Source organism: Typopeltis vanoorti, chromosome 5 (genome assembly GCF_054136105.1).
Source record: "Typopeltis vanoorti isolate ZY-2024b chromosome 5, IOZ_Tvanoo_1.0, whole genome shotgun sequence".
Classification (NCBI taxonomy): Eukaryota; Metazoa; Arthropoda; class Arachnida; order Uropygi; family Thelyphonidae; genus Typopeltis; species Typopeltis vanoorti.
In genome coordinates this window covers 138,164,815-138,185,296 of record NC_143553.1, presented here as the reverse complement: position 1 = coordinate 138,185,296, position 20,482 = coordinate 138,164,815, and the positions used below count along the sequence as shown (strand labels likewise).

The window sequence follows — 20,482 nt, the reverse complement described above, 5'->3', positions numbered from 1 at the left end:
GTTATTGACTCAGAACATCTGATATTGGAGGTCCTCACTAACAAGCATAGTGTGCTCATCATACTTTCTTTTAAACTCATTTACTGTTTTTGGACCCACCATACTCCCAGGCAATGCATTCCACTTATCTTAACTGTACAAAATAAATACATATATATATATATATATATATATATATATATATGTGTGTGTGTGTGTGTGTGGTATAAAAATTAACAAAAAATAGATGGAGTAGACACATAAAAAAAAGTACATTGGTATAAATGAACTTAAAGTAGCATGGTATGAAGGTTTTAATGATCTTCATACCTTATCCAGCATTATTTGAACAGAATTAGTATTATTATTACTTTCATGCTTCCATGAAGTCTGAAGACTTATCATGGGAATTTGAGTACATATTTTACAATAACTATCATATCATCCCCAAAAACTGCCATGCAGAAGATCTCCTTTTCACTTCCTTACCTTTGTACAGTTTCCAGGGATGACCTCTTATTTCCCCAACCCTGTTGCAATAATTCCTCCATATCTATTTGCTAAGCTCATCTTATCAACTCATATGTCTCATATCACCTCTCCTCCTATCTACCAAGCTGTGCAGATCACATTTCCTTCATTTGTCCTCTACTCAACATTCCACAGGCCTAAGACATTTTTATTCACCTCTGCAATAACATGATATTGATATGACACTGTTTACATGAATACAAGGATGGCTGATGAACAGATACCAAAAAATGGTATATGGAGGAGCAAAATCCAGCAAAAAGCAGGTAACTAGTGGTGTGCCACAAGGTTCTGTGCTAAGACTACTACTTTTAATTTGTACAATGATATAGGAAGTAATCTGAAGGGAATCTGATGATGCAAAATTGGATAGAGTAATAGTTAATCAAGGCAATATGGAGAGCTTGCAGGATGATTTAAATAGGCTATTGGTATGGACAAAAGATAATTGATGCCAATTTAATGTGGAGAAATGTAAAGTTATGCATTTTGAGATAAATAGATTACATGCTGTACACCACATGGAAATGGACTCCAGGAAATAGATGAAGCTAGAGATTTGGGGGTGGCAGTAGATGGAGAGTTAAAGTTTAGAGGGCATTGCTAAAGGTGCTAAGGTAGCTCATAGGATTGCTTTTCTTTTGAAGAACAAAACTAACAAGTAGAGATAAGAAAATTGTTATTCCTCTTTATAAGAAGTAAGTGACTAAGATGGCGAGTGGTCTGTGAAATTCTCTCTATGAGGATAGATTGAGAGATTGGGAGTTGCAGAAGTTGGTTGATAAACAGATAAGAGGGAATGTGACTGAAACGTTTAAGTTGCTGAAATTGTTTTATAGGGCTGAGACTGATGCAGAGGAAGTGTTTCAGCCCTTGGCAAGAGGAGGGTGCAAAACTAGAATTCATCCCTGGAAGTTGAGTAAAAGTGTAAGTTAGTAGGGGTATGAGGACTAGATTTTGCTCTTGGAGAATGGTGGATGAATGGAATGGGTTGCCAGGGTCAGTTCTGAGTGCTTTGTCTGTTAATGGGTTCAAGGAGAGGTGATAGATATTGTGTGGATAGTTTGGATCTCTTGCAATGAGTATGAGTCTTCAGATTCCGTTGAGGTGCTCATACCATACAATTATAATAATTATCTCTGAAATGTTTTCTTATCACCAGTATAGCTAGATGAGAAAGATCTGTGCTCAGAAATTCAAATGTGGTCTAATTAGTAGTGCAGTGGAATTATCACCTCCTTTTTTTCTGTACTTGTCAAGGTTCTCTGCATTATGGTAGCAATTTTCTGGTAACCCATACATCTTTTGCAGCATGTTCCCTGAATTTCAGTTTCCTATTCACTAAGATCCCTGGATTCCTTGCCTCCACCATCTCCTAAAGCCAAATTTCTCCAATATGATATACTTCATTTCATCTTCTCTGGTTGAAGTGCATAACTTGACACTTAGCTGCATAAAGTGATATCCCCATTCTTCAACACCATCCTGTTCAAATCCTTTCGCAACAACATCATGTCAGAACTTCCTGGTGTTGCTTCCTAATTTAGCATCAGTGGTTTCAGAACAGAACTTTGTGGTATTGCATTAATCACGTTCCCTTTTTGGGACGCTGCACTATTCCAACTCACTGTTCCTATCTGGCAGTCATCTCTGTAACCAAACTACCAACTGACTATCCATCCCCATCCTGCTCAGTTTCAGTAGTAGTTTAGCAATTCCATATAAATCACTGTATAAGCATTTATACAGTGATTTATAAATGGTCTTGCTTAGTAACATATAAAATGTTACTAAGCAAGACCTCCCTTAACAAACCCATGCTGCTTTCTCAAAAGGTTTCCATTCTCACCAATTCTGTCCCTAACCAGCCTCTGTAACACCTTCACCACCACTACGCCTGATATACCCATTAGCCTATAGTTGGCCACCACTGATTTGGATTCTTCTTTATGTAATGGCACTATTTTTCCTTCTTTTCGCTCTCTGAGACTATTCCTGTTGCCAGATTCTTGTTGAACAACTAAGTGGAACACTTTGTTGATCCCATACACAAAAGATTGGTTAATCAACCTATAGTATAGTAGTACCATATGTGGGTAGTAGATTGGGAAAGGAGAAACCTGTTTACATATGATTTAAAAGCCTGTATATTGTATTCCTTGGGAAGCACATCGGGGAGTAGGAGAAGAAACTTGTTCTATAGGTTTCAAGGTATACTGTGAAGAGCAGTTGCACATGGTTCAACAGACTTAGTACTGAGTGAGGGAATTATTGATGCCTTTTCAGATGAGCATTTGCCATGGAAATATTTATAGAATACACATACTGCAGAAACCAAATGCCTGTGTGAAAGTAGGAGGAGTGACTTGGTAAGAGATGGGTTATTAATCAATCTAATTGCTCTCCTCTGTATTGAGTCAAGCATTTTGAGAGAGCTCTTAGGATCCCACTCCAAATGTGAGAGCAGTATTCAATAGCTGGGTGGATTTGTGATTTATATAAGGGTAACAGCTGCTCAGAGGTGAAGTAATGTCTTGAGCAAAAGAGAAATCCTAGTTTTTGGAAACTGAGGATGCAATGGTTGTGACGTGTGTATGCCATAGAGGCTTGATGTCAGAGTGATTCCAAGAAGAGAAATCTCATCTTGTCTGGGCATTTGAGTGTTGTCAAAAATAATACTGATAGAAAATGGTTACTTTTTGTGAGAAAGACAATACTGGATTTTACTACTTTGGAGATCAGAATTTAGGGCAGTGGTGATTGATGTTTTGTAGGTTGAGGTGAGTTGTGTAGAGTAAGATTTATCAAATGAAAGGAAAGAGTGCAATGTGCTGTCATCTGCAGAACTGTATATTGGGTTGTAGGTCATTGATATATAGAAGGAAGAGAGTTGGTGAGAGAACAGAACCTTGCAGAACCCTGGCATTATTCCTCTTACCTGGAATGGTGAGAGGATAAGGAACCATCTTTCATCACACATAATGTGCATCCAGGCAGAAAGCTGGCAATCCAACTGCAGAATTCCTGAGACAGACCAGATGATGGGAGTTTGCTTAGCATTGTGTCAGACCCAGTAAAAAGCTCTTGAGATTCACCAAACTTTTCCATGGATATATGGATGATATGATCCATATATCTATATGGATCACATTATGAAGAAAGTGGCATTAAACCTGAAATAAGAACTGGAACAATATTTCTAACTGTTATTAACTGGTATTATCTGTTAACTTATAACTTAAATATAGACTATCTATTGCTTGATATAACACCCCCTTTGCATATAATTATAGTGCTTCGAACAGGTTTTCTTTCTTTCTCAATTCCCGTCAGTGATGTGAGGAACCTTTATCTGGTCTCTTTCAACTAAAGGTGAGTTAGCCAATCTCATACAGAGGTAGATGTTTTTTTCACCCAGAAACTCAGGTTTTTTGTCTCCCAGAACAGGCAAACTGGCTCCGTAAACACACATGGATTACAGTCATGAATACGTCCCAGCCATGTGCCAGCCTGAGCCTGGGTAAAATGGGGGGGAGCAATGGTGAATTACCCTGTAATAATCTCACCAGGAATACTTTGTGGGCAATGCCTACAAAATCACCTATGGTCAAAAACAACTGAAAGGGAAAAAACCAGGAGTTTTCCTTCTATAATTTTTCTTTAGCATCCTTTTTTCAAGTGTCCATACATAAATCTTACCAGGAACATTCAGTCAGGGAATTCTTTTTTTATTGTCTTATTCAATTTTATTTCCCTTTTTATAGATGGATACTATGAAAGCTGTACTCTCATCATATGGAATTCAATCCTCATCAAATTTTGTGAATTAATTGTAGCCATTATAAGTAGATAAAAGTTTTATCTACTTTTATTGTCAGTGTAATTTACTTCAGCTGGCTTTAGATTTCTTTTATACTTATATTCTTCTAGTTCATTACTACTTTTGTGGAGGTCAATATTTGTGTGCTTTCTTTTTCTTCTATTTTTCTTTATCTGTCCTTTTGTATGGTGTATTATTACTCACTTATCTTTTTTTTTTAATAGCAATGTTTTCTTCCCATTTTTTCTTAAATTACTTGCTTTCCTCTAGTTATTTGAATGATGTTAGCCAGGTTATTATTTATACTTCATACATTTTTAAAGATTCTAATCTTTTTATACTTGTATAATAAGTATTTACCCTACTTTGCTCAAAAACTGTAAATTTATAATAAAAGCATAATTAAGAATATTCAGAAAACACATCAGAATTGTTACTGTCATATAATCAGAAAATATTTCATTCTATTTATTGTCCATTAAAGTAACTGAAGAGTGAAATTTTTTTAAGTAGCATTCTAAAAGTAATACATTCCAGTGAAGATGAAGAAAATTACCATGGAGAAATAATATTTCATCCAGGGTGTTTCAAAGGTAACTTGACCCGTAGGAGTCCTATAAAGAGCGATTATTTAATCTATAAAGAACAATTTATTATAGTTGTATAATTCTTTGGCTAAATGCTGTGAAAAAGTTGATGGATATGCCTAACCAGTTGTAAGTTACGTGTAGACAGAAAAGGATAAAAATCCATTTGGTGGACAGGTAACTAGAATGTCAAGGAAGCGTACCACTTTTTTGTTTCAGTGATAACGTGGATTCCCCTTAGGACGTTAGCTGTTAAGGCATCTAAAAATGCTTTATTATATCCATGCCATGTGCTCATCATCAGTATAGCTGAACCATTTGCTAATTTAGGGAAAAGTAATGCGTAAGGCACTTTTTGAAATATTCCATGAATATATTAGTGAGGGTTGACAAAGTGGAATTAGCTCGTGTCAGTGCCTTCAGTCTGTAGGTTTTGATCTCTCAAGTAACTGTTACCATCCACCCAGATGTCAATAAGAAATACTTCCAACCCCTGTATTATTGTATTCAGTGGGGAAAGAAAATCTTTATATGAGACTAATTTTGGGAACTGCTACAGCTATGCAACATTTCCCAACTTAAAATCTTTTTATACTTGTATAATAAGTATTTATCCTACTTTGCTCAAAAACTGTAAATTTATAATAAAAGCATAATTAAGAATATTCAGAAAATACATCAGAAGTGTTACTGTCATATAATCAGAAAATATTTCATTCTATTTATTGTCTATTAAAGTAACTGAAGAGTGAAATTTTTTTAAGTAGCATTCTAAAAGTAATACATTCCAGTGAAGATGAAGAAAATTACCATGGAGAAATTCATATTTCATCCAGGGTGTTTCAAAGGTAACATGGCCCGTAGGAGTTGAAATCCTATAAAGAGCAATTATTTAATCTATAAAGAACAAATTTATTATAGTTGTATAATTCTTTGGCTAAATGCTGTGAAAAAGTTGATGGATATGCTTAACCAGTTGTAAGTTACATGTAGACAGAAAAGGATAAAAATCCATTTGGTGGACAGGTAACTAGAATGTCAAGAAAGCGTACCACTGTTTTGTTTCAGTAATAACATGGATTCCCCTTAGGATGTTAGCTGTTAAGGCATCTTTATATCCATGCCATGTGCTCATCATCAATATAGCTGAACCATTAGCTGATTTATGGAAAAGTAATGCATAAGGCACTTTTGAAGTAGTCCATGAATATATTAGTGAGGGGTTGAGAAAGTGGAATTAGCTCATGTCAGTGCCCTCAGTCTGTAGGTTTTGATCTCTCAAGTAACTGTCACCATCCATCCAGATGTCAATAAGAAATACTTCCAACACTTGTATTATTGTATTCAGTGGGGAAAGAAAATCTTTATATGAGACTAATTTTGGGAACTGCTACAGCTATGCAACATTTCCCTGCTTAAATAAATGGTTGCCTCACACTACCAAAAATCAGGGAGACTGTTATTATTTATTTTATTTTCATTTATTATAAATCAATTTTGGTATATTAATTTCTTAGATATTATTTGTATCTTTTTATAAAACACTAGTTAAAAAGCAAAAAAATAATAATTTCCTTCTTATATTTGTTTTAATTTCTTTTAGCCATTTTTTATTATAGATACATCTTCTGAAGATGATATTAAGAAGTTTATGTCTCGTACAGTGTTAGCAAGGTAAAGAAATTATTAAATTCTTCTGATTCTGGTGGTAATTTTTAGCATAAATAAATTTTAGGAATTTATTTTTTTAATTTTTTTATTATATACTGCATAAGTAGAATATGTTGAATTTTTATAATAATATGATGATGTCAGTGCCTAACCTACTAACTAGATGTGCTCCATTGACTGCATTTACTTTAAAGTGGTAGATGATTTTGATCATCTAATATGAGACCATCATCCCACATATTGGAGTTTGAAATTGCCTAAAAAGAGTTTCATGTGATTTCTTGAACAGAGATCTCAGATTATCTGGCTTTAGGTTCCTTTTATACTTATATTCTTCTGGTTCAGTACTACTTTTTATGGAGGTCAATATTTGTGTGCTTTTTTTTTTATTTTTTTTATCCTATGGTATGAACCCTGCAGAGGTCTCGGCTGATCTGACAGATACAAACAAATTGTTTAATATAAATATTCTTGCACATAACCAGTGTATAGCTTGGAGGTCATGACTAGCTGCGCATTTACGAGTGATATTCCACACTATTTATGCGATCAGTTTTGGTTTAATGTGTGTTATGTAAAGGGGTGTGTGTGTGATATTTGATAGTAAATTGTATCTGAGAGATACCTCAAACTCCGATGTTAGTATGGTATTTTTTTTTTTTTATCGTTGAAAATGGCTGGAAAAATATATCAATTGGTTTAGTTTAATACTTTATCCAAGTGTAAGCAAACAAAGTTTGCACCTGAAGTATCTTCAGGACTGAAGCAACTCATGGTAAAGGTAGACCAAGCTCTCATCACGCCTTGTCTTAGTATCTCCCATAATGCAAAGCACATCTCCTTGCGGACATGTATGATGCTATGCATTAAGGGAAGGACCAATAGGTAGTAGTCCTTCCCTTAATGCATAGCATTATACATGTCTGCAAGGAAATGTGCTTTGCATTATGGGAGATACTAAGACAAGGCGTGATGAGAGCTTGGTCTACCTTTACCATGAGTTGCTTCAGTCCTGAAGATACTTCAGGTGCAAACTTTGTTTGCTTACACTTGGATAAAGGATTAAACTAAATTTATTATAGTCTAACCAAGTGTAAAAAAAAAAACTTCCAATATATCGATTGGATAATCCATCAGGAGTGGAAGAGATTCAGCAAAAGTTACTCGAGTACAATGATGAGAATGAGAAAGTGATATTTGATAATAGTAAATTGTATCTGAGAGATACCTCTTACTCTGATGTCAGTATAGTATTAGTTTTATTATTTATTATTATTATTGTTGTTGTTCCGGGAAACTCCAAGGAGTCGACAGACTCCTCGAGGGAGGCCCTCACATCATGTCAAGAACAACTATTCAACATTCACACAGTATCTATCATACCTTGCCTTGAACTCATTCACGGTTGTAGTACCCACAACAGACTCTGGAAGCTTATTCCACTCATTTACCACTCTCCAAGTAAAGAACCTAGTTCTAACACCCTTGTCAACCATGCTCTTGCCCAGCTTCCATGCATGGCCCCTAGTCCTCCCACCACCAGTCATATTTTCAAAAATATCTTCTGGATCAATCTTATAAAAACCCTTCAGTAATTTGAATGTCTCAATCATATCACCCCTCCTTCGCCTATCGTCCAATTTCTGCAACCCACAAATCTTCAACCTATTCTCATAAGGTTCATTCCACAGACCTGCTATCATCTTGGTCACTCGTCTCTGGACCCTCTCCACTTCCTCCCCATCACGAAGAAACCCTGGTGCCCATAGCTGGGCACAGAAGTCCAGATGGGGTCTTATCAAGGCTCGATACAGAGGAACAACAACTTGTTCGTCTCTGAATGTTAAAGTATTTTTCAGAAGCCAAGTGATTTGGTGAGCTGTTTTAGTTACTTTTGCAATGTGCCCCCTAAACTTCAACTCCCTATCCACCAGCACTCCCAAATCCCTGGCCTCATCAATCTCCTGGAGTATGGTTCCACCAATGCGATATACTGCTGCTATTCTTTTCACCCCAAAGTGCATAACCTTACACTTTGGCACATTAAATTGACATCCATTTTTCCTAGCCCAGTCCTCCAAACTATCCAAATCATCCTGTAAAATTTTGACATCCTGTGCGCTCACAATTGCTCTACCCAACTTTGCATCATCAGCAAACAAGTGAACACTTCCTCTCAGATCCTTTCCAATATCATTGATGAACAAATTGAAAAGCAGTGGTCCAAGAACAGAGCCCTGTGGCACTCCACTAGTCACAAGACGTCTTTTAGACTCCACTCCTGAATAAACCACTCTTTGATATCTCTCCTTCAACCACCCTCTTATCCATCTCACCAACCCTATATCTATACCCATCTGCTCCAGTTTACTTATTAGGGTTCCATGTGGTATCCTATCAAAGGCCATGGCAAGGTCCAGTAGTATCACTGTAAACCCATTACCCCTATCCATTTCAGCCGTCACTGTGTTATAAAACGTGAGCAAGTTACTGAGGCATGATCTACCCTTCACAAAACCATGTTGTCCCCCATACAATATCCCATTTTCATCTATCCAATCCTGTATTCTTTTCTTGACTAATTTCTCTAAGACCTTGACAATGATTCCTGATATGCTAATCGGTTGGTAATTTACAACAGCAGTCTTGGAACCACTTTTATGCAGTGGAACTATTTTTCCCTCTTTCCACCCGCTCGGGACTAACCCTGACCCGAGACTCAAATTAAACAAAATGGTCAAGGGTACTGACCATTCTTTAGCTGCTTCTCATACAACACGAGCTGGTATACCATCCAATCCCACAGATGTATTGACATTGAGGTTATGCAATAGACTACTCACCTCCACTTCATTAACCACAATTCCCGTATAATCTACTGGTTTATTCGTTTCTGCAATGTCACCACCTGGATGATATACTTTTGTAAAGTGCTCACTCAGTAACTCAACTATCTCAACTGATTCAGTTACCTCCCTACCATCGGCATTCTTTAAAATCAATATGCCATGTACATTTTTCCTTTTACTTGCTACATATCTAAAAAACTGTTTAGGATTCTCTTTAGCCTGCATGGCCAATGTTCTTTCGTAATCCTTTTTTGCTTTTCTTACCACACTCGTCACCCTTCTGGCCTGCGCTTTATACCGTTCATGTGCCTGCTGGTCACCCTTCTCCTTAAATTCCCTCCATAGTTGTTTCTTTTTTTGCAACTCAAGCTTAATGGTGTTATTCATCCATTTACCCCCTACTTGATTTATTATTCGGACTCTAGGTATACAGTCAGCCATTGCTTCATGCAAGCACTTCTTAACTACCTCCCATGCACTATCAACTTCTTGTCCTTGCAGTTGTACATGCCATGGCACTGAACCAATCAATCTCCTAAGCTTGTCATACTTTCCAGCCCGATAATTCCACATGTACCCTGTCTTAATTGTAAATTCTACACCTTTAGCCACCTCCTAAGTTAAGACCCTATGATCACTCTCACCGATCGGTGGCAGTGTGGTCATATTTGTTACAGCCAAATCCTCAGATGTAATTACTAGGTCAAGCACTCTCTGACCCCTAGTATTTTCCATTACATGCTGTCGCAGATAGTTATCCCTTAATAACCGCATAAAATCCAGTTCCTTCCTCCCGTGTGTCCTCTCCTCACTCCAATCAATGCGACCATAGTTGAAATCTTCCATAATAATCACCCTCCTTCCACCCATATCTTCTATTTGCTTGTGCATACTGTCACCACCATCTTTTCCATCACCTGGTCTATAGCAGCACCCAATTGTATATTTAGTTCTGCTAGCCACAATCTCACACCAAATGGCCTCAAATGTGCTCTTTTCTCTATCCTGCAATTCAACTTCTATTCTCCTTGGCTGGAGCTCATCAGCTATCATCAACAATACTCCTCCCCCCATTTTATTCTCTCTGTCATTCCTGAACACACTATACCCATCACATTCAATCCCACTAGTTATATCATCTACAGTCAGCCATGTTTCACTAATACCTATAACCTGTGGTCTGGAAGTGCCAACCATGGCCAAAAACTCTTCCTTCTTGTTCCTAATACTCCTAGTATTAGTGTACATGAATTTAAGACCCCCATTAGCCCCAACCCTACCTTGATGCCTTATATTAACTATCCCACTCAGATTTGTTGTCCTTATTTGCTCTGGCATATTATATTCATTCTTACATTCAACTGCCTCCATAAGGACTGTATCTCTACTCCCCCCCCTAACAAATCTAGTTTCCCTGAATTTGCACATCCACTACATTCAGCAACACTTTCTCAAGTCTTCTTACACCGTAACCATTCAAATGCAAGCCATCCATCTTATATAGATCCTTTCGCCCATCAAACTCACTCCACACATCCACAAATTCCACACCACTCGTCATACATAACCCACGCATAAAGTCATTCGCAATTGTAGCCCTCCTTTTAAACATTTCACTGTCATACCGTGGCAAAAGACTAATCATTCTAACTCTCTCACTCTTTTCTTTTGCTACCTCAAACAATTCATTCAAGTCTTCTATCATTTCCATTTTATCTCCTTTCAAATCATTCGTACCTGCCACAACAATCATTTCTTTCACCCTTTCCTTTTGCTCTCTAATAGACTCAGTTATGTCCTTTATGGTCGCACCAGGTTGGTACGATTTTGTCAAATCCTCTACTAACACACCTCGTACTAAAGAGTCTCCATACAGCACTCTATCCTTCATTTTGTTCATGTTCACATTCATACGTCTATTTTTCCTGTCATACCTTTTATTATTGGTTGGTTCATTCAGTCTACTTTTGTTCATGCACTCTAGCTGCTGTTTTGCTCTTTCTATCGCACTATTCAACAACGCGATCTCACTCAATGCATCTATCTCATCTTTTTTGTTCTCTGAGAAACCATTTATACTATCATTCTCACTTTCTACATTCACACTCTCACAATTTTCATGTACAACCTTGCCGTTTCTTGTCATATCCCTATTTCCTTCATTCTGAAGGTTGACAAAAATATCACACTCACGATCCGAAATACACTTCAATTCCGCATTCTCCCTACATTTTCTACACACATTCAATCCTTTATTATCATCTAACCACACTCCGACCGCACTCCGCAAAGCTTACATTTCACAGCTTGTACACTGACTCATTTCTTTTATGCTACCGTTCTTTGATAACGATGGCGAACCTTATTACTGGCCGCCATTTTCCTTCGCACAGGTGCAATACTTATTTGCAACTTGTTTTGTCAAATTATACGTTATAACACACCAAAAATAGATGCACTAAAATACGCAAGGCAAACAAAACAAAACTACACAATATTAAGTAATTTGTATCGATAACGGAAAATGATACTTATCTTATCTGGAGCTTGCACGAACACTACACATTACGAATTCATCTAGCAGCGACTTCCCGACATAGATTATGTTATAAAACACTTTAGTACACTAACCACGCTAATAAGGCTCCAATAATATACCAAAATTACACACTTAAGTCCATTAAATTGAATCCAAAACATCAATAAATCAACAAAAAACACAAATCTCTCAGGAGCTCTCCGATAGCACGTCCATTCACCAGCTAGCCTCGACACCAACCCTAGTTTAGTTGTGTTTTTTTTTTCTTTGTTTCTTTGTTCAATAATTTTTAGATTGTAACTGAAAATAAATAAACCATTATGTAGGATATCTGCAGTTTTTTTTTTTTTTTTTTTTTTTTTTTTAATATTGCATTTTAGAACATACTAGTAATGAATGTATCTTTGAGATACATGCGACCTATGCTGCAATTTTTTCGACCGCGACCTCCACAGGGTTAAATATACTATAAGTTTAAATCTTACTGAGTGACCCAAGGGATGCTAAGGGTGCTTAAGGGTCAAAGCTGTATAATTGAGAGGAGACCTCCACATAGCCTTTAAAGGAATGCGGAGAACCGACCAGGGCTTCTGACCTAATGTCCAATCCTCACCTTCTCGTGGTGTACCCTGTTGGGTATCTACTTTGATACTGAACGAACGAGGATGGGTTGGCAATTTGGGATTTAGCCAACCAAATTGTATTCTTATTGGTTAAACCAAAATAAAAAATGATGGTACAACATGACAAAATTTCATGCCGGCTGGGGCGTCGCCCGGTTAAACAAGGCCCCCGTTGTTTTCGCCAGGGAACCAGGGCGAACAGCGAAAAGTCAGCTACTGGAACAAATCTGAAAACAAACCCCAACTCAACATCACCAGAGTTAAAGATTGGTACTATCAATGTAAGAATCCTGAATGGCAAAGAAATGGAGCTAGCTGAGGAATTAGATAAGTACCAGATCGACATAATAGGGGTGACTGAAACAAAAAAGACCAAAACTGGTGAGATCTTTCTGAGCAATAAATACAAAATGTTATATTCAGGCAATGACAATCAAGGAAAAGAAGGAGTAGCCATAGTATTCAACACAAAATACGAGTCTAATCTTCTTGCATGGCAGTCAGTCTCAAGTAGAGTAATGTGGGCAAATATGAGAATGGGGAACTGGACAATGAGACTTATTTGTGCCTATGGTCCCACAGAAGGTTCTACTAAGGTAGAAGTGGAGGAATTTTTTGAGGCTTTAGAAAAAGCAACTGACACAATGAAAAATGAAAAGTTGGTCCTTGTTGGGGATCTAAATAGCAGAGTAGGAAATGATTGTGAGACATACAAAAATATTTTGGGAAAATTTGGAGAAAAGAGCAAAGCTAATAATAATGGCAAATATCTGTTGGATTTCTGCTCAGGACATGGACTAGTTATTACTAACACCATGTTCCAACATAAAAATGTGCACAAATTCACATGGAGAGAAGAAGCTAGGAATAAGAAAAGTCCCATTGACTATGTTATTGTTGATAGTGATATTTTCTCCCTGGTGCAGGACACCAGAGTGTACAGAGGATTTGAAATTGGAAGTGATCACTATTTAGTCTTGAGCAGGATAAAATTGAATTTCATATTGAAAAGAATAACATGTAAGAAAGTTTTAAAGCGAATAAAAGTTGAGCAGCTCTCAGATGTGAACTGTAGACTAAAATATAGAAAGATTATTGAAAATAAAATAAAAGAGTTTGAGAACAGGAATCAAACCTTGGAGATTCAGTGGCAAACTCTGAAGAAAACATTGATTGATTCTGCCAGAGAGGCATGTAGTGAGGTTGTGTGCAAGGATAAAAAAATCAGAACTCCCTGGTGGACACAGGAAGTTAAAGAGGCAGTGAAGGAAAAGAAGAAAGCATATCAAAAGTTCCTGGCAAATAAGTCAGCTTTTACTCTTACAGAATACAGAGACAAATATAAGAAAGCTAAACAGTGTGTAAAACTAGCTAAACAAAAGTCATGGGAGGACTTTGGCAAGAATATAGAAAATAAATATCAAGAAGGTGGTAAGATATTCTGGAGGTTGTTGAAGAAGCTTAGAAATGGAGGAAAGAGTGCTGTAAAAAGAGTTAGAGATGATAAAGGTTACATGAAAACGGTAGAAAAAGATATCCTTGAAGTATGGAGTAATTACTTTGAAAAACTGCTAAACGAAACAAGCAGTGATGACAGCACAGTGGTAAAAAACACTGACCAGGCATGCAGTCAGGAATACATATCCATTCTTGAAGTAGAAAAAGTCATCAAAGGCTTGAAATGTGGAAAGGTAGCAGGAGTAGATGATATTCGACCAGAAATGCTGAAGTATGGTGGTATAAAAGTCTTACAGTGGCTGCACTGCATAGTTCAGAAGGTGTGGACAGAGGGACGAATTCCCGATGATTGGAGTAGAGCTCTCATAGTACCCATATATAAAAAGGGAAATAAAACTGAATGTGAGAATTACAGAGGTATTTCCCTACTGAGTGTTCCTGGCAAGATCTATGCCAGTATACTTGAGAAACGGTTGAGAAGAATTGTGGAAGAACAAGCTAGATTCAAGTCAAATAGAGGATGTCAGGATCAGATCTTCACTTTACGGCAAATAGTCGAGAAAGCATGGGAATATAACAAAGATCTGTATTTAAGTTTTGTCGATTTGGAAAAGGCATATGACAAGGTGCCAAGAGAGAAGCTATTCAATACTCTGCAGTTATATGGTGTCAATGGGGCATTGTATCAAGCAATACTTAGTCTTTATTTGAGTTGTAAGTCAGCAGTTAGAATTGAAGGAAGTACAGGAAGATGGTTTAATGTTAAATCTGGTGTGAGACAAGGATGTACATTATCCCCTCTGTTATTCATTATCTATATGGATCACATTATGAAGGAAAGTGGTATTAAACATGATATCAGAATTGGAGATGTTAATGTCAGCTCTTTGCTTTATGCGGATGATGTTATACTTCTAAATAAATCCGCTAGAAGTCTGCAAGATTCTCTGTCTAAATTGAATAGCTGTTGTAATAGATATGGTATGAAGGTCAGCAATAAAAAGACAAAGACAATGAAAATAGGCAGAATCATTGAAAATGTCAACTGTGTTGTGAATGGAGAACCTGTGGAACAAGTAAAACATTTCAGCTACTTCGGCACGATTTTTAGTGAAGATGGTAAATTAAATATGGAAATAGATATGGTAGGAAGTCAGTTGAATAAATTCATATTGAATAAGAGAGAAATTAGTCAGAAAACTAAATTAGCTGTATCCAAGACAGTGTTCAAACCAGTTTTAACTTATGGATATGAGAACTGGGTCAGAAGTAAAACACTTGACCAAAGACTCGAGACTGCAGATATGAGAGTCCTGAGAAAGATTAGAGGTGTGAACAGATGGCATCAATGGCAATATCATATTAAAAATGAGGATATTAGGAAAGAATTTGACATTGTCAGCATCCAGGAATGCGTTAGCAGAGCTAATCTCAGGTGGTATGGTCATTTAAACAGAATCGGCGAGGAAAGATTAGCAAAACAAGTGTTCTCTGCCAGGTTGGCAGGAAAACGACCCAGAGGAAGACCAAGATATAGGTGGATTGATACGGTACAAAGTGCCTTAGACGATAGAAATATAAGATTTGATAATGTTGGAGTCTTGACAAGTAACAGACTGATTTGGAGGAAAATTGTAGTTAGGAAGTTAGTAATGATGTAATTTTTTCATGTAGTACTGTTATATCCTGTACACCCCTTGAGGGTACATGGCAGGAATTTGATGATGATGATGATGAGTGACCCAAAATCACTACTAAACTCATCAAACTCGCATTGGTGGTGGATTTACTAAGTGGCATAAAACTCATTCAACACTGCACCTGACCTATGTCAGAAAGTTAAATTCATCACAAGTGATCTCTTAGTGGGTGCATGATGAAATTTAAACTATAGAGCTAAATCAGGTTTTTATTTTTCTTATATAAAATATTGTTATAGACTATCACAGATACATCTGTATTTCATAAAATAAAATATAGATGTTTCCATATTTCAAAATATGGAAACAAACAAAAGTAAAAAATATAGAACAGATTTCTTACTTTCAACAATTTACTAGAAAGAAAATTTATGAGAAGTTATGTTTTTTTTTTTGCAAACTCTCCAGTAAATTTTTGAGACTTTTAGGTTGCTTCCTATATTGGGATATAAAATATGGATAGATCCATAATATCCTCCATTTCAATATCTTATTTATTTCAAATTGAAGTATACTGGCTCTGTACTTTAAAATTTGACTTCTGTTATATTTAGAGAAAGCTAAATTTTATTTTCTCTTTTTATCAAAGAAGTTCCAAAAAGTCTTCATTTTGTCAATGTAAAATGAACAGAAATAGGAGCTATTCAAGATATATGCTTTTTTCATAGCCAAATATATATATATATATATATATATATATATATATATATATAAGGGCCAAGTAATTTTATAAGCTTGGTTATTTAACTCCTGATCCCAAGTATGCAAACAATTAAGTTTGTGCCTGAAACATAGTTCAAGTGTTGTACCATCTTTAGACGGTACAACACCAGGGCAACTCATTGTAAAGGTGGGTAAAGCTCTGATCACTATTCTTTGTATTTTCCCATAATGTAAAGCACATCTCACTAAAAGATGTATACTGCAATACATTATGGGTGGGGTCACTTCCCAGACCGGTTTCAACCGGTCACTACCCAGTGAGATGTACTTTACATTATGGGAAAATACAAAGAATAGTGATCAGAGCTTTACCTACCTTTACGATGAGTTGCTCTGGGTGCATAATGTACCATCTTTAAACTTGAACTATGTTTCAGGCGCAAACTTAATTGTTTGCATAATTGAGATTAGGAGTTAAATAACCAAGCTTATAAAATTACTTGGTAACCCTAATATACAGTATCCCCAAGTTAAAAAATTAATTACATATATATATATATATATATATACAGGAATACCTTGTATAACGCGGTTTTGAACAACATGGGTTTTGGTCTAACTGGTTTTTATTATTACACTAACATTGTCAACACTGACCGGCCACTTCCAGGCGTCGCAAGTGACTGTCGAGAGCCACGTTTATGCAGTAGTTATTCGATTGGCTCTCACGTAGATGCGTTCTTTCCCCGTAGCATTTTATTATTTACGTTAATATTAGTATTTAATATTTTTTTATTAAGTATGAGTGAAAAGAGACAAAACAAAGAAGACACTGTTGGAGTAACAAAACAACGCAAGTGGTTGACATTAGAGAAGAAACTTGAAATTATAAAATGTCATGAGAATGGCGCTTCGTTCGCGAAAATAGCATGTGAGAATTCAATGAATGAGTCATCTGTATGAATAATTATTCAGAGCAAAAAAAGATTAAACAATATGGAATGAGCACCGCTTCTTATATGTCAAAAGTGATCACGAGAAATTGATCTTCTACAATGGAAAATATGGAACGCCTTCTAATGATCTGGATTGAAGATTGTAATCAGAAAAATATTCCTTTGAGTCAAATGATAATCCAGGCAAAAGCAACAAGTCTATATGACAAAATAAAAAAAAATGAAAGCGAAAATGCAGGAAGTACAACCAGTGAAACTTTTATAGCAAGTCGCGGGTGGTTCTACAATTTCAAAAAGCACATGGGACTCCATAACGTAAGAATCCAAGGTGAAAGTGCAAGTGCTGACACTAAAACTGCAGAATTATTTCCCAATGAATTGAAGGAGCTTATTGAGAAGGAAGGCTACACAGATGATCAAATTTTTAACGCTGACAAGACTGGCTTGTTCTGGAAAAGAATGCCATTGCATACATTTCTAGCAGAGAAGGAAAAAAGACAAGCTGGGTATAAAGTGTCCAAAGACTGATTGACACTTTTACTAGGAGGTAATGCATCAGGTGGTTTAAAATTGAAGCCACTGTTAGTGTACAGAGCAGAAAACCCAAGAGCTCTTAAGGGCTTTACAAAGAACAGTGTACCTGTTCATTGGTGTTCAAATAAAAAAGCGTGGGTGACTCGTTCAATTTTCGAAGACTGGTTTAAAACTTATTTTTGCCCTGAAGTTAAAAGTTATTGTAAAAAAGAATGATATTCCTTTCAAAATTTTGCTTTTATTAGACAATGCGCAAGGCCATCTAACTCTATTGACTGACTTAGATGAAAAGTCAAGATTCATTTTTCCCCTCCAAACACAACATCAATTTTACAGCCGATGGATCAAGGCGTTATCTCCACTTTCAAGGCTTACTATTTAAGACAAACTTTTGCTCAAGCTATTAAAGCTGCGGCAGAAGAAGATTCTTGGACTTGGAGTGAATTTTGGAAGAAATTTAACATAAAAGATGCCATTCAAAATATTTATGAATCTTGGCAAGAGGTGACTCAAAGCAACATGAGAGCCTTATGGCATAATATCTTGCCACAATGTTCAAAGGACTTTGTTGCCTTTGCAACACAGAAAGAGGAACTTTCAACAGAAATTATGCAGATGGGCAAAGATCTTGGTTTTACAAGTTTAGATTGTAACAATGTGAAAGAATGTATTGATTCTCATTCAAATGATCTGGATGATGGAACAATCTTGATGATTGGAACAACAACGAGCCTATGAAGCAGAAGAAGATGAAGGTGACCCCACTGATGTCATGGTTGAAGAATTTTCCTTTGCTGACCTTTCAAATTTTGTGAGAAAAATCAACGAAGCTTCCAACTTTCTCATAAATGTCGACCCGAATTTGGAAAGAAGCATCAAAATGACTGTCGTGACATTGTTCTTTTCATGTTCGAATCCGCCATCTTGTTATAAGTCACTTTCATAAAATAAAACACAACTAATTGTAAATTGATCACCAATCCAAGGGTAGAGAAATTTCTATTATACTGTGCCACTCTATCCTTAGATAAGTCTATACAAAATAGCAGGATCAATTCAAAGTTAGTTAGCAGTCTCCTCATTCATTCTGGCCGAAGTATTTGTTTTCCACTTGGGATTCCCGCAAGATTCGAATTTTTGTGAACGGTGCAATAAAAAGGAATTCAGGCAAACACAATAATTAGATAAACAAAATGAAACATTTAATATAAGCTATATAACACATACATAAATTTTACTTCTAATTTTAAACAATAGAATCAAGTTAAACATTAGGTCAAGTCAATCACATTAGTTCAATCTTCCAAACCTTCACATACACTTTCTCAGTTTATGAGTCACGAAGTTCCTACACTTAATTAAACATAATAGAACTTCCTATCTAATCAGTTTCCACACATTTCTCAGCCATGCTATAAGCTCAAAAATATCGCGGGCACTAATAGCTGTAAATATCTCTCAAGCAATTCTTATCTTCAATTCTCAATTTCGAAGAATTTCCACAGTTAAAGTTAGGTTAAACGTAGCGTAATTAACACTCAATTCTTCATGCATTGAAATAATTCAAATTGATAGTCCTTACCAGAAATAGTTCCTAGTGCATCAATTACGTTGTGAGTATACTTTTAAAATATATTTATTTCACTTAAGAACACATCTATAAGACTTATCCACAGTTATAACTAAAACACTATTAATCGCGCTTCAGAACTCTAGACATCAACTGTAGGGTACTTTAATTATCCTTGTTACTACTCATTAACCAATTAAACACTGTGCAGTTCTCCTTAGGGCAAATTAGAAATAAGTCGCAATTCTAGACCAACTGGGTTTATTCAGAATTCTTCACTGAACGTCCAGCATTTTATATTATCCGATTACGGCATTAATTTCTTTTTATTATTACTGCTGACTTCACCTTCAGCTAACTATAAGATTCACTTCGTCCTTGCTCGCATATAAATATTATCCCTTTTAACTTCTGCCCTTGAGAACCTTTCATTTACTTGCACTTCTGTAGTTTATACCCTTGCTTCTTTTCACTTCAAAAATTCCGTCTCAACTCCCTTGTTACTTTTTATTTTTCTTCTTATTCCTTTTCAAGTTCACGCTCTGTTCCACTCTTGCTCGTTTACTTCATGCGTTTCCATGACAACAAATAAACGTAAACATTTTCGTTAATGTTACATAAGGCTATACCACTACATTGAGTTAATAAAAACACAATAAATAGAATATTTGAGCTACTTAATCAACTCTTTCATTTCGTATACAGATAACTATAATAATATTTACGTTATAATATATACATAAGTTGTAATAAATTATACACATATTATTGTTTAATAAATTAATAGCTGATTAAGTTCAGAATAAATACTTAAATAATAATTCTTAAATAAGGAGTAATAAATAACTTTTATACAAGTCATGATTAATATATAATAAGCAATGTTAAATGTGAATAAAAAATAAAACAAAATACACAACATAGTTTCATTCACAGTTTAACATAAGCTCACCCTTTCTTTGAAGAAAAAAAAAATTTGTTTTAAGAAATTTTTTTTTTTTT

At 35.9% G+C, this 20,482-nt stretch overlaps 1 protein-coding gene across 2 annotated transcripts in view; it reads left to right on the top strand.

Annotated features, from left to right (window-relative positions):
• LOC150106864 (tRNA (guanine(10)-N(2))-methyltransferase TRMT11) overlaps positions 1-20,482 on the top strand; it is a 203,618-nt gene that overhangs the window by 16,934 nt on the left and 166,202 nt on the right. For both annotated transcript variants that reach the window (XM_090392774.1, XM_090392773.1), the window contains exon 3: positions 6,521-6,591. In XM_090392774.1, the coding sequence (XP_090248900.1) occupies positions 6,521-6,591 (71 nt within the window). The remainder of the gene's footprint in view (positions 1-6,520; positions 6,592-20,482) is intronic.